Here is a 13223-nt window from a genome sequence, read left to right on the forward strand (position 1 = left end):
GGGGGACACCAGTAATGGGCGTAATACATTGTACCCATGTGGAGAATCGAATCAGGGTCTTCGGCTTGACGATTTAACCACTAGGCTACCCCATCGCCCATATAACGTTGTGAGGTCAATAATGAAGTAGTGTTCATTTACGCATTTTATAATCTGTCAGTACATTCGATCTCGACACAAACAAGAATTGATTGTTATGCATACATCGACTGAGGCAAAAACAACTCAACAATATTATCGTCTATGTTTATCATTTTATTATTTGTTTCTATAAATGAGGTAATAAATATGTCGGTGCCAATTATACTATGTACAATGTAAAAATTCTCATTAATATACATTCACAACGATTTTGTGTACATTCACACATGCCAGTGATTTGTGTACACAGTATCAACAACAAGAAATAAATACACATCAAACAACATTCGTAATGTTAGATCTGTAATAGCAGTATCACAGATACGGTACATCCTTTCATATAAAAAAATAACAATAATAAATTGAACAAACACGTCACGTTAAATGCATCAATCAGGTCAAATGTATTAGATTGGCTGGATTAGCACGGATTGGACGAGCTCGACCATGTCTATCAAACACGTCCCGATCGTCCTCCCGGGAACCGACTGGGTCAACTGACGATTCCGACAGTTCAGAGTCCGAGTTGTAGGCATCGTTGTGGTTGTTGAAGTTCAGATATGACGTGTAGTATCTAGGCCGGGGGCGGGCGTCAAAGGTTGGAACAGCCACTAACTTTGGAGGATTGTAATTGGCTGCGACAGTCACGTGTCTGTAGGTCTGAGCGGGAATGGCAGGAGCAAAACCAGCCGGTGGTGCAAAGGCTGCATTTGGGCGGGAAATGATGGAGGGGTGCAGACGTGAGTGTTGCTCAAATGGGACTCGGTGGAGAGTTGAAGCGAGAGATGGCCCAAATGTGTGATATGCTGTGGGTTTGAGAGGAGGTTGAGGTGAAAACCCATGACGTAGAACTGTCGGCTGCAATGTGGGCCTGGGCTCCGGTTGTTTCTGGTGAGGCTGGAGAACCACCATATTGCGGTAGTCGTAGGGCTGAGGAGTTGGCACACACGTCATCTGGTTGGGCACAAACGAGATGTTTTGGTTTGGTCGGACTGCACCAATTCCTTGAGACTGAAAAAACATGATTGTGAGATGACAGCTGTATTTGACACTCACAGCACCGTGCAACATCTCGTGTCCTATTGGGTCAGAATTTCCTAAAAAAAACGTCTTAAAAAACAGCTATTTTGCCCTTTACTTCAGATATAATCTACTCGGCAGATAATCAAGACTTCTTATTCTCTTGCATTGACGTTTTTTATTTACATACAGCAAACGCAACTTACCTGAATAAATCTCGTGTTTTCTTGTGGCTGGTGTAGATTCGTCATTACATTGTGCTCTGCCGCCGTCCAAGGAGATGTCACCGTCTGGTACTGGCGCAGACGTGGCTCTGCTAAAGCCCCACGCGGGAATACCTCCAGACTTGGTTTGAGTTCCAGCTGGTGCGGGGTCTGTGGGCGTATTATCCGTGCCTGGGGGATCTTGTCCGAGTTGTCACACGGGGAGGACATGCTACCCTGGTGAGAGGTGCGGGAATAGGACGCCAGATTAGGCCTCAGTGACCGCAGAGTCTGGTAGGATTGATGAGGTATAAGGGAATGTTGCGATTGAACAGGTGCATCGGGCTTTGTCCATACACTTTGTGATGTTCGTTGCCAAACTGTTGACGGAACGGACGTCAGCTTTGGCTGCAAATGGTTCATGCTGCTCTGAGAAGAAGCTGAAAGAGGCTTGAGAAGCTTGGCATCACCATTTGTCCATGACTGATCTTTGCCATCTATCTTTGTCTCAGGACTGTTGATCCATATGTTCCACAAATCGTCTACAGTGTGTTCTTTTTCATATATCTTCTTCCATCCGTTCCCAGTAAACCTCATATTGCCAATAAGGCCACACGGCTTGCTGGCCGACTTACCTACACTGGTGAGGGGTTTAACCTTATCCAGAATGGGGTTGTCATAGTACGATTTCTTCGTATCGAACAGTTTATACTCTTTGACAGGACTGTTCTCTGACTCATGTGCTGGAGACCACTGCTGATATGATTCTGTTGACTTTTGACTTTCAGGACTATTTAGGAACTCGTTGCTCTGACCATCACAGACGCGATTTTGCTGGTGGCGGTCGTTGTCATCCAGGTGAAACGGAAGCTCTTGATGTACGACAGACGATCGCTTCATCTGCTCCGGCGAGGGCGTTTTTGGCATAAAGGGCTGACTGCAAGGACTAAGGCTATTTCGATTCTCGTGCCTCTGCTGAGGAGAAGTTTTAATATCTGTTAGCTCTTCCTCGATCTTATTAAGTCTTTTTTCACTCTCGCTCCCTGTCAAGCTGTAGTCATCTGAGACTGGCCACCTTGGAAAGAAGGGCTCACTGTGTGCAGACAGCTCGATCCTCTGAGTAACAGGGTAGCAGAAGTCCTTGACATGATCATCTCTGTATTCTTGGTGGGTTTCGCTCCTGCTGAAGCCGTGTTTGCTGTGAGGAGGACGGCCGTCTTCGCCGTGGCTCTTCACAGTCCACACTCTCGTGTCTGAAATGGTTGCCCTGGAATTGGACACAGCTTCTGGCTCCGAGTATCTGAAACGATTAGAACATGATTTGTGAGCTCTAGTCGGACTGAAGGTTCTGCACAACTTCGGGTGTAATAATTCATGAAATAATGATAAAAAGGAGTCTCATTATCTGGGTTTTGACTTCATGCTTAGTAAACTAAGATGCGTACATTAGCTGCAAGATGGTCTGATCATGGATTCGGGGTGATAATATTGCTTGGTTTTTTAGAACCATGCCCGTGCCAGACATATCACTAAACATCCACGCTGCGGGTCATGTTTATCTTTCTTCACTCATGAAACTAACAAACCGTGATTTATATACTGTTAAAAAGCGCTCATTGTAGATATCAATGACAGAAAATGATAGAAATAGCCAGCACACCTGCAGGAGTCTGAGTACTGTACGTCATCGACAAACGTGACTTGGTATTCTCTGAAATTGGACCTCCTAGCGTTCCTGACCCCCCTGACTGGACGTTCCCTCCTCTTGGTGGACACTAGGAGTGGGATTTGTAAACCAATTTCGGGGGATAAATGCTGTTCTGGTGGTTGGACATCACGCGGAGACCACTCAGACCTGGACAGAGTAAATATACATTATGGAATACAGACATCGTGGAACAAACAATTGTTACAAATGTACAGCACTGTTGAACGATATTGCTAAAGCAGTGGTGTGAATTGATCACGATATGGCTGCCGACGCTCGTGACGCTGAAACCAGAGGTCAAATCCACACATGGATACAACGTGTGAAGCCGATTGGTGCGTGTTCCTCGCTGTTATATGTATAACAAAGTAATAGTATCAAAGGCGGCGAAAAACCAAACTCACTCCAAAAGGTCTTGGTGTGTACCAGCCTTATGTTATGTTATTCCAAACAACAAGAAACGTAATCAACGTGTCTCCATTAGTTTCAACCGACGTCCATGCACTGTTCTCTCACCGAAAGGAGACCATACAAACAGACCTAGACGTTCTGAAGACCTACAAATGCAAATTTGGTACACTATAAAAATTCGAAAAATGCCTTCTCATTTTTATACATACCTGTTCGGACTTCCATCCCCTTGGCCGTCGTTCTGTTCTGGCACACACCAAATGTCAAACAGTCTGCTGGTATGTCTGTCTGTCTGTATGATGTCCAAGTCATCATCAGGTTCGTCCCTGACTGTGTCAGCGTGAGAAACCAGCGACTCCTCTTTGACCACGTCCGGCACTGGGAGGTTGAAGCCGTAAGACACGCGAGGCACGAAGTCCTTGATAGAATCAAAGTTTCTTTCTGCCCAGAGCTCTGATGTGGGGGCATTAGGTTCGGTACCTACAGGGTAATAATGCAACTGCTTGTAATGAGACCACTGGTCAGAGTAGCCAGAGGTCAGATCTTCGTTCACGGCGGATGAGGAGTCCCTTGGTGAACTGGACCCGCAGCTCACAGACCCCTGTTGTGAAAACACATCTTGGTCATCTGAGGTGCTGGGAGTGTAGGATGATAGATCTAACCAGAGTCGTTTGACACATTGAGAAGTGACTTTGGATGCGAGCAGACGACAGTCCTCGTCAACCTCGTTCTCAATTGAAGCCTCGTTCTTGGCTGCCAACCACAACTCGTAGGATGCAAATTTCGCAGGAAGGACGGCTTCGGGTTTATGTACCCAGTTCCCGCACGGTGACCTTGACCGCATGAAATCCAGGAAGTCGTGATACTTGTTCAGATACTCATGGACAATGTCACCGACGTCGTCTACGGCGAGACAGATGTTGTCCTGAAGTTCGTCATCTGGTCTTACAAACTGGGCATTGGGAAACACAATGTCCTGAAGGCCAGCAAATGTTCTGCAAAGATCGATTAAAAAATTATTTCGAAGCATTTCAGGGTATTACAGGGTACATGTGAAACTTGCATGAACAAAGTGACAAAAATTATCAATGTCACTAATTAATCATAAATGACGACAGGACAAACCTAATACATCTCCATACTGTTTAATTATTTAAGACCAATACAAAAAAAACTTTGTCAGCGCAAACACATATAAAAATGGGTGCGGGCGGGTACCCTAGTGGTTAAAGCGTTCGCTCTTAACGCCGAAGACCCGGCTTCGATTCCCGACATGGGTACAATGTGTTAAGCGTTCCCCGCCGTGATATTGCTGGAATATTTCTAAAAGCGGCGTAAAACCATACTCAATCACTCAAATGTAAAAATGTCCATGTAACAGCTGCCATCTTAAAACAAGTCAAACGTGCTGAAACAAAGCTATTGTGATATGAATAGTGTCGCGGTACTGTAGCTCAACAGTCTAACATGTCAACAAAGACATCTGAGAAGATTATGTGACGGGGACACACACCCCCCCACACACACACACTCTCCCCCCCCCCCCCCCCCCCCCCAGCTCCCACACACACACACACCCCCCCCCCCCACACACACACCCCCACACCCCAACACACACACACACACTATACACTGTTTTTCACGTGCAGAATATAAATATTCTGATATATGAATATAGTCAAACGGATACCTCACAGCACACACTACACTTACAATCTGGGATCAAAGGGATCATTGTAGCAAACACCGGGTAGTCCATCATTCCGACCAAATCCGACTGTCCTCGCATCGCCCTGTCGGTAGAAGAGTAAAGGTGGTTATATACGTCATCATACAGCCGAGACATGTATTTCCCCATCCCTTCTGGGACTACTTGGGGCACGGGTGGCCCAGTCGTCTAAGGCGCCGCGATTCGCTGTGCAGTGTTGCGTCCCTTGGGCACGCCAGAAACCTATGATTGTGGGTTCGAATCCCGGTTCGCCCCGATTATGTTTCTAGGTTTGTCAGCACCATACCCGTGCTCCTGGGTTTCACCGAAGTGGTAAACGTCTGAGACCTGCATCACTTCGGGCTTTCCTCCCACAGTAGGCTGACACGCTGTGATATAACTGGAATACTGTTAAAAGCGTCGTTAAACCCAACTCATTCACTCACTCTGGATTACTCTTGATACATTCAGCATCAGCATCACCGTGTGGGAACCCTGCCCTACCATTCAAAAGCTCATAAAAAACATCAAAGTCTCTACAGACTCATCTGTTTAATAATCTGACATTTCATTTTTTCAACAAGTCAGTCTGGCCACCTCAAACTTGAAATGACTGGTCTGGTCTAGACACGATTACTTACAAACCACCGTCATATGCTCTTGATTTCGTATACTGGCATTTGAGTTGTGGACCAGCGTATTTGTCAAACCTTGTACAAACCCATTTACACTTAAATGTGTCTCCCTTAGCCCACACAGAAACTATACACAACAAAAGATACAACCCACCCTTCGTTGCGACATTTTCAAATAGGTCGGGCAAGCCTCTCATTTGTTTACCTGACTCAGTTACCTTTACTCAGTTCTAAAAAGTGTTATTTTGTCAAATGTGATTTTCGCTTCTATGTTTTAAATGCTTTTACGACAACAAATAAACATAATTGTCGTAAGACGATTAAATAATTAACACAAAAGGGGAACAAAACCAACTTCCATCCTCTTCACAACTCGTATACATCACTGTCGTAACGCAATGGTAACTTTTTATGTTTCTGTCTCTAGAACGATATATGTTGTTACACGGACACCAAAGAGGGATTTAAAGAGGATACAATCCCCCTTTAGGATATATATAAAGTAAAAAACGGGAGAAACCCCTACAGTAACCGTCTTAGTACAATCTGCCCGGATTTTAACATCACACATCCTTTACCCGCCTCTTACAACTGTTCCCACTACAACACAAACTATTTCGTTTTCTGCAGATTATATGACTGATTATTTTTTTATCAATTGAATCTATGTTCATATTGCCATCTGTATTACCTGTTGTATGTCATCCGTGTGGTCTAAATTGGTGTCATGTGTACATTCCTGATGTAAACCAAATCTGAAGTGAGAAGAATAGCATCAATACGACATACGAAAAGATCAAGAACAATGTCATAATACATAGGCCTAGTACACCCGCTTAAAATTTCCTTCTGCTACTCGTACCATACATGTATTATATATTTTATAATGATAACAGGTATGTAAGTAATTATTATCTCATCCCTTGAAAGGTCAAGATGATTACTCGTATTTTTATAAAAATTGGACAAATGACCATATACGATGGTATCATGTACTTACACTGGACTGCAGAAAAAGTCGTCCTCTTCTGTGAATTCCGGCTGCTCTCTTTGGTTAATGGGTGATTTTTCTGTTTGAGGACCTACGGCAATACCAGCTAAAATATCAGCGGATGTCACTGAAGAAAGTCTTTTCTGCAGAAGTTCACTCGTAAGGCAAATGTTGCATAAAGTTGGTGTCAGGACATCATATTTCGAAGGATCATCTTGCCATATGTCATTTATGCGAGATCTGATGCTGTCGAGAGAAGATTCATAAGCGAATCCACGCATGTCATCTGGTCTGCTTTCCTTTTCAGAATTGTGCTCAAAATTCTGAAAAACATCCTGTTTCATACCCGAAGACATGACATGAATAGATAATCGGTGCGAAACCGATAGCCAAACCGTCCCGTTGCAACATGGAAACCGTATCGTCACACTTCCGCTATGTGACGTCACACATACTATTATGACGTCATGCATTGTTTACGTCAAAACTACGCAGGTAAAGGCCATTCATTGTGCGTCTCCTTCCCATCTCTAGATCTAACCTCAGCCAGTAGTTTAGTTATTGACAGGTTGTGTAACATATTTCATAACTTAATATTAAGAACACAGTGAAGTGAAATAATTTGTAGTATATATTTTACACATTCACAATGTCCTATGGTCTTGCATGTACATGTCAAGCTTAAATTGCCCACGGAGCACACACTGGTAAGGTAATACATCTTAGTGAAGGGGTCATTTGAACCTTTTTTAAATGTTTTGATAAAATGTGGTGAATTCAAATAAATTTTCAAATTCTGATAAAGAAAGATCCAATTGAACTTTTGGAGTTTATGATTGTGATATGGTAGGATTATAAGAGCTGGGCATAAAATTCCACAGCGCCGGAAAATTTGTTTGTTATTTCTAGCGTATGAATCCTGAATGTTTACATTATTCATCTCACGTTAGTTGTTTTGATAATAACTGACCTCAAGTCAATGTTTACCTTCTTTCATCATGTATAAGACTTTTAACCAATAAACCGTAAAAGAATGATTTAAAAAATAAATAAATAAAAGTACTCATGGCGCCGGAGTGTGGTACGAACCCAGGACATGCGACTCATTTTCATATCCGTATGCGTGTACTTGCCATCCGTATATCTTATCAAGTTTACGGGGGTAAGGTGTTTAATGTAACTGATGGGTGCTTCCTTAATGTCAAAATAATGGACTGAGTGAAAAAAGAAATCGTGTGCGTAAACAAGAAAGAAAAACATTTTTGTACAGGATAATCAGTATTTCACGTGGTTGTAAACTCATATTATCGTAAAATATATTTTCTTTTTCTTAAATTATCTTCCTTTTACATTTAAATAGCACCCATGACCTGTTGTTGTTTCTACAACGGACAATCTATAATCGTTAGTAAAATAACATGAAAAATATCACTACAAAACAAAGCCTCTTCCTTGCCCGAAACAGCGGGACAACCGTCGCTATTTGCCTCATACCGAGAAAACGTGAAAGAAAATTTACCGAAAATCACTTTCATGGTGTTTGTCTCTGCAAAGACGTATATAGATACGTCATGCGTCTTTGGTCACTGTTAATGGTTCATATTGGACAAAATTTCTCATTGAAAAGAAAATATCAAACAGACCACGATTTATAAAGGAAATGAAATAGAGTCACGTTCTCAGCATGTTTCTCCTTTTACAAGCACATAGCTGTTCGAATATACGTGAGGGTGCTGCGTAAGAATGATATAATCACATCATAAATATATCTATCGGTTTTAGTTGTTTTGTCTATTATATATTTGAATTTTATGATTTTCAAAAAGCGATATAATAATATTCCAGAAAATATTTACTAGTTCCGTTATCATTCAATCTCATGAAAATCATCGGTATCTCTAAACAATGCGGTAGCGAGCACTTGGATTTGATTTTCATGAGATTGTGTTATCATTCAAATATCACGTGTTTATTTGTGAACCTATCCGTTGGTGCCCTCACAAGGGACATAACTCCAACGCTATTAGTCGATCTATGCACTGTTGCTAAGGTAAATATTATGTTTATTTTCCTTGTTTGCCTTAATGTGTTTTTGTGTAGTTGTAGTATATGCATTCCACATAAGTAACACTAACCTTGTCTTTGAAATGCATCCGTACATGTTTGTAACTGTTGGGAGAATTAGGCCTAGTATTGAACATTTGGAGGATTGCATGTTGTCGTTTAGCGCAATAGCATTATTAGCATTTGTTAAATAATGACTGATAAAGATAACATATTTAGCAGACTGCCTAACCTATCAAGTGGCATTGTATGAGATATTGAAGTCTTTCACTGCTCCCTTGACAGAATGTTGTTAGTAACTTTCTACCACTGCCCGATATGTGTGAGGGGCTCAACCGATACATTTGTAGTATTGATTATATTGTAACTAAGAAAAATCCAAATAGAATCTATGTGAATAAATGCCGACAGTCTGTCTCTATCCATGTTTCTTGAAAAGATCATTTATTATAAATGATAATATTTGCAATTTTGGTGTCAAATCGTATATTATATGTGATAAAAAAATTAATTTTGGGGTCAGGTCATCATCTTGATCGAGTATATTTTGTCCACTTAGTCCCCTTTCTCATTCAAGGACCAAATAATGATCAGGAAAACAATAAGACAATCAGCTTGGTCAATGAAAATTTAGATAAAATATATATCTCCTAACTGGAGATCAGCAGTTGACATCCTGTTGTGTATATCTTATATGGAAGTCTTTGAGTGTAAATTGCTGTATCAGTTTCGTATCAAACTCTTTATCTGATAAATCATATTCAGATACTTATGATACTTTTGTAATGATTATTCTTACACGAACAGAATTCTCATTATACTTAACGACCAATTAATTTTGCTATCATATCATAATTATCATGTATATGCGTATAACAAAAGTGATTCATCAGGGCTGAAGAAACAGAGAAAATGCTTCCAATCCAATTTCAATATAATTTGAATAAACATAATAAAGGTGGGTTCTTGCATTAAAAATTAAAATAGATTGGTCAATATTATTTTTAAAAACAATTGCCGGTGTTTCTGTTCCTCAGTGAGACAGAAGATGGAGTCACACAAACCTGAGTCCACATCACCTCCTCCTCCTCCTCCAAACCCTTTCAAAGACTGCTGGCTATTGACTAAGGAGCACTTCAATACTGAGAAGCATGTTCCTGACCGGGCTACTTATGGCCTGGTCAGTGGCGAAGAGGTTACAAAGGAGAGAGTGACCGCTGTCTACTTCTCAGCATCCTGGTGCCCCCCATGTCAGAAGTTTACACCCCTCCTCCGGCAAATGTACCAGGACCTCAGGAACAGGAATGCCCCTCTCCAAGTTATCTTCATCAGCTTTGACCGAACAAAAGAGGCGATGGAAGAATACTACCTAAGCTGTCATGGTGACTGGCTAGCAGTGCCTTATGACGACCCTCTCAGAGAGTAAGGGTTTTTGAAATACTGCTCAACCTTTATTTTTGTTTGTGTTATTTGTTTTTGAATGCTGCACTCAGCAATATTCCAGTGATGTAAGGGAGGTCTTTAAATAATAATGTCTGAACCAGACAATCTAGTGATTGACATCATGAGCATCGATCTACTTAATTGGGATACGATGACATGCATCAACCAAGTCACCGAGTCTGACCACCCAATCCTGTTAGTCACTGTTTACGACTAGAATGAATCGTTGAAGATCAAGTCTAACCCGGATCTTCATGGGAACAACCTCTGAAAGCAATACTGATATATTTTATATTGATTAAATATGTATGGTATAAGTTATCAGTCTGGTGTATAGCGGTCTTGATGTTTATCACCTTGGTAAAACCCATATGTGTGGGTATGGTGCCGACAAATCCAAGAAACATCATAAGGGTGAACAGTAGATTCAAACCAGTGATCATAGGTTTCTGGCTTATGTAAGGGACAGAACTGAATTAAGTGAATTAAGGCGCCTAAGACGACTGAGCCACCCATGTCCCTGTCTTGGATGATATTTCAGTTATATCATGGTGTCGCCAAATGTGTCAAGAGAACTGTAAGTGATACAGTGTGATCAAGGAAATCTGGCCTTCAAACCCCTGATCAGCAAATCCTTGCATGACTAAGGGATGTAACTCTGCACATTGAATTCTGGTGCCTTTGATGGTTCATGCAGAGGGTCCAGAAAAACTATTGAGGAGGATCATGAAACCTAAGATTGTGGGTTTGAATCCCTCTTCGCCATCGATTATGTTTCTAGGTTTGTCAGCACCATACCCATGCTCATGGGTTTCATTAAAGTGGTAAACATGTGAAACCTGCATCACTTTGGGCTATCCCCTCACATCAAGCGATGACTACCCGATCCCGTAAAAGGCGACTAACGGGATCGGGTGGTCAGGCTCGCTGACTTGGTCGATACATGTCATCAATCCCAATTGCGTGGATCGATGCTCATGATATTAATCACTGGATTGCCTGGTCCAGACTCGATTATTTACAAACTGCTGTCATATAGCTGGAATATTGCTGAGTGCGGCGTTAAACAACAAACAAACAAACCAACAACATCAAGCTGACACACCGTGATTTTAACTGGAATACTGTTCAAAGCGGCGTCAAACCCAACTCACTCACTCATTTGTCTCAAATCATGACTCAAACAGCATAATCACAGAGAAATCAAAGAAAAAGGCAATTATTCTTATTTCTTCTAATTAGTCTGTATTAGGCTTTATGTCATTTAATTAATTGCAGGCAGCTTTCCAACAAGTTCAACATCAATGCTATCCCCAAGCTGGTTGTGCTGCGCCCGGATGGGGAGGTGATCACCATGAGAGGACGGAAGGACGTTCAGGACAAGGGGATGATCAGTTTCCGGAGCTGGCAGAATGCAGCGAACTTGGCAGACACTGTTTCTTTAACCAGAACATTCTCTGAAACAAGGGGTGTCTCAGTGACAAGGGACCCAGACGAGTAGTCCATACACGTCATGGAGTAGAGTCGAGAATAGGAACTGTGAGAGCGAGTGACAGGCGGAGAGTTAGGAAGGAGGAGATGGTGAACCAGCTGACGGCAAGAAAGGATCTCTGCTGAAAGTAGTCTGGTTTATGGTGGTCAACACCATACTAATAATATTAATAATACTATTCAAAAGAAGTTAAAGAACACCTGATTATGTTCATGACTAGAGTTCATTTGTCATGGCATATGAAGCTGAACATTCACAAGTGTCACAGGCAAAGAAAATAGACTTGAGAATGCATCACAAAATCTACCCAGACTCTAGTACCGGATTTCAATATGTTGCGCTATCAACATCTTTTCTTTTTTTCTTTGCATCATTTCAGTGAAACTGTGTCCAGACACTGCACCAGACACTTCCTGTAACACATGTCAGAGAAGGGTAGGTGAGTTATCTCCCCTGGAAGGTACTCGAGTCCCTGTAACTGGCGACCATCTGAACCTGACCTCTGCTTGAGTATGCAAGTACCTGTCACAGTTCTAGCCAACACATCCATATCAAATGCTATTTGTGTGACAACATATCCAAGAAAGGACGCAAGACATCAGTAATACACAGTCTGTCTTATAAAAAGTGAGCAGTGTACTAAAAGTGGAGATGAAAGGCAGAAATGGATGACGAGAGTGAAGCTTTACCAAAAGCTGGCTCCGTGTACAACAAATCTCCCCCTTGGGGATTGGTAATCACACAACCATAGTAAGTGTGATGATGACTCAACTGATAGACCGTGGTCATCCTGGTCACCTAAATTTGAAGCTGTACATGAAACAATTATCAAGGTCTTCATCCTCGTAGGATAACACTTCATGGATAAGAACTTCTTTGATACTGTAAAGGCAACATTTCGGTATAGATCCTTATACCGTTTTCAAGCAAGATTCGTAGGATACATGGGATAAAAATATTGATATTTTATGTATGACAAATTCCTGTGGTCTGGTAGAGTGGGGGGAAAGGAGGTCAAAAGGTCGTAATGTTCAATCTACGTATTGAAGAGAGGGGGAAAGGAGGTCAAAAGGTCGTAATGTTCAATCAACGTATTGAAGAGGGGGGAAAGGAGGTCAAAAGGTCATAATGTTCAATCAATGTATTGAAGAGAGGGGAAAGTAGGTCAAAAGGTTGTAATGTTCAATCTATGTATTGAGTCACTGAGAATCATGTTCCATGAATATCAACCAAACACATCTTCATGAGGCAAGTGAGTTAACTGACGTAAAATGTCATGCAGATTTTTGTCGATTGCAGGATTTGCAAAGCATTTGCACCGCCAGCTCGTTGTCAACAGATTTTTTCCAAGTCTTTTCATGTTTTAATCAAGGTGCTCATGTGATTTGATGCACTTCGCTATGTAAG

At 41.7% G+C, this 13223-nt stretch overlaps 2 protein-coding genes across 2 annotated transcripts; one reads left to right on the top strand and one right to left on the bottom strand.

Annotated features, from left to right (window-relative positions):
• Nucleotides 1-534: 534 nt before the first annotated feature.
• LOC139480335 (uncharacterized) lies at nt 535-7173 on the bottom strand. The gene is made up of 7 exons (XM_071263396.1): nt 6827-7173; nt 6518-6581; nt 5197-5276; nt 3693-4478; nt 3025-3219; nt 1368-2664; nt 535-1152 (listed from the first exon to the last, which is right to left on the bottom strand). The coding sequence occupies exons 1-7, from the start codon at nt 7171-7173 to the stop codon at nt 535-537; spliced, it is 3387 nt and encodes a 1128-aa protein (XP_071119497.1).
• A 2756-nt stretch (nt 7174-9929) lies between these two features.
• Nucleotides 9930-11915, top strand: LOC139480336 (nucleoredoxin-like protein 2). Its single transcript, XM_071263397.1, has 2 exons — nt 9930-10303; nt 11603-11915. The coding sequence occupies exons 1-2, from the start codon at nt 9930-9932 to the stop codon at nt 11823-11825; spliced, it is 597 nt and encodes a 198-aa protein (XP_071119498.1). The 3' UTR covers nt 11826-11915.
• The last annotated feature ends 1308 nt before the right edge of the window (nt 11916-13223 follow it).

This window comes from Haliotis cracherodii, unplaced genomic scaffold (assembly GCF_022045235.1).
Source record: "Haliotis cracherodii isolate W230 unplaced genomic scaffold, xgHalCrac1.p SCAF_4, whole genome shotgun sequence".
In the NCBI taxonomy this organism is placed as follows: Eukaryota; Metazoa; Mollusca; class Gastropoda; order Lepetellida; family Haliotidae; genus Haliotis; species Haliotis cracherodii.

Excerpts from the sequence above, each read along its gene's own strand:
- LOC139480335 (XM_071263396.1), bottom strand. The coding sequence starts at position 7,173 with ATGTCTTCGGGTATGAAACAGGATGTTTTTCAGAATTTTGAGCACAAT. Across the intron at positions 3,220-3,692 it reads GGGGATGGAAGTCCGAACAG|GTCTGAGTGGTCTCCGCGTG; the intron begins GTATGTATAAAA and ends TACTCTGTCCAG. Across the intron at positions 1,153-1,367 it reads AAAACACGAGATTTATTCAG|TCTCAAGGAATTGGTGCAGT; the intron begins GTAAGTTGCGTT and ends ATGTTTTTTCAG.
- LOC139480336 (XM_071263397.1), top strand. The coding sequence starts at position 9,930 with ATGGAGTCACACAAACCTGAGTCCACATCACCTCCTCCTCCTCCTCCA. Across the intron at positions 10,304-11,602 it reads TATGACGACCCTCTCAGAGA|GCAGCTTTCCAACAAGTTCA; the intron begins GTAAGGGTTTTT and ends AATTAATTGCAG.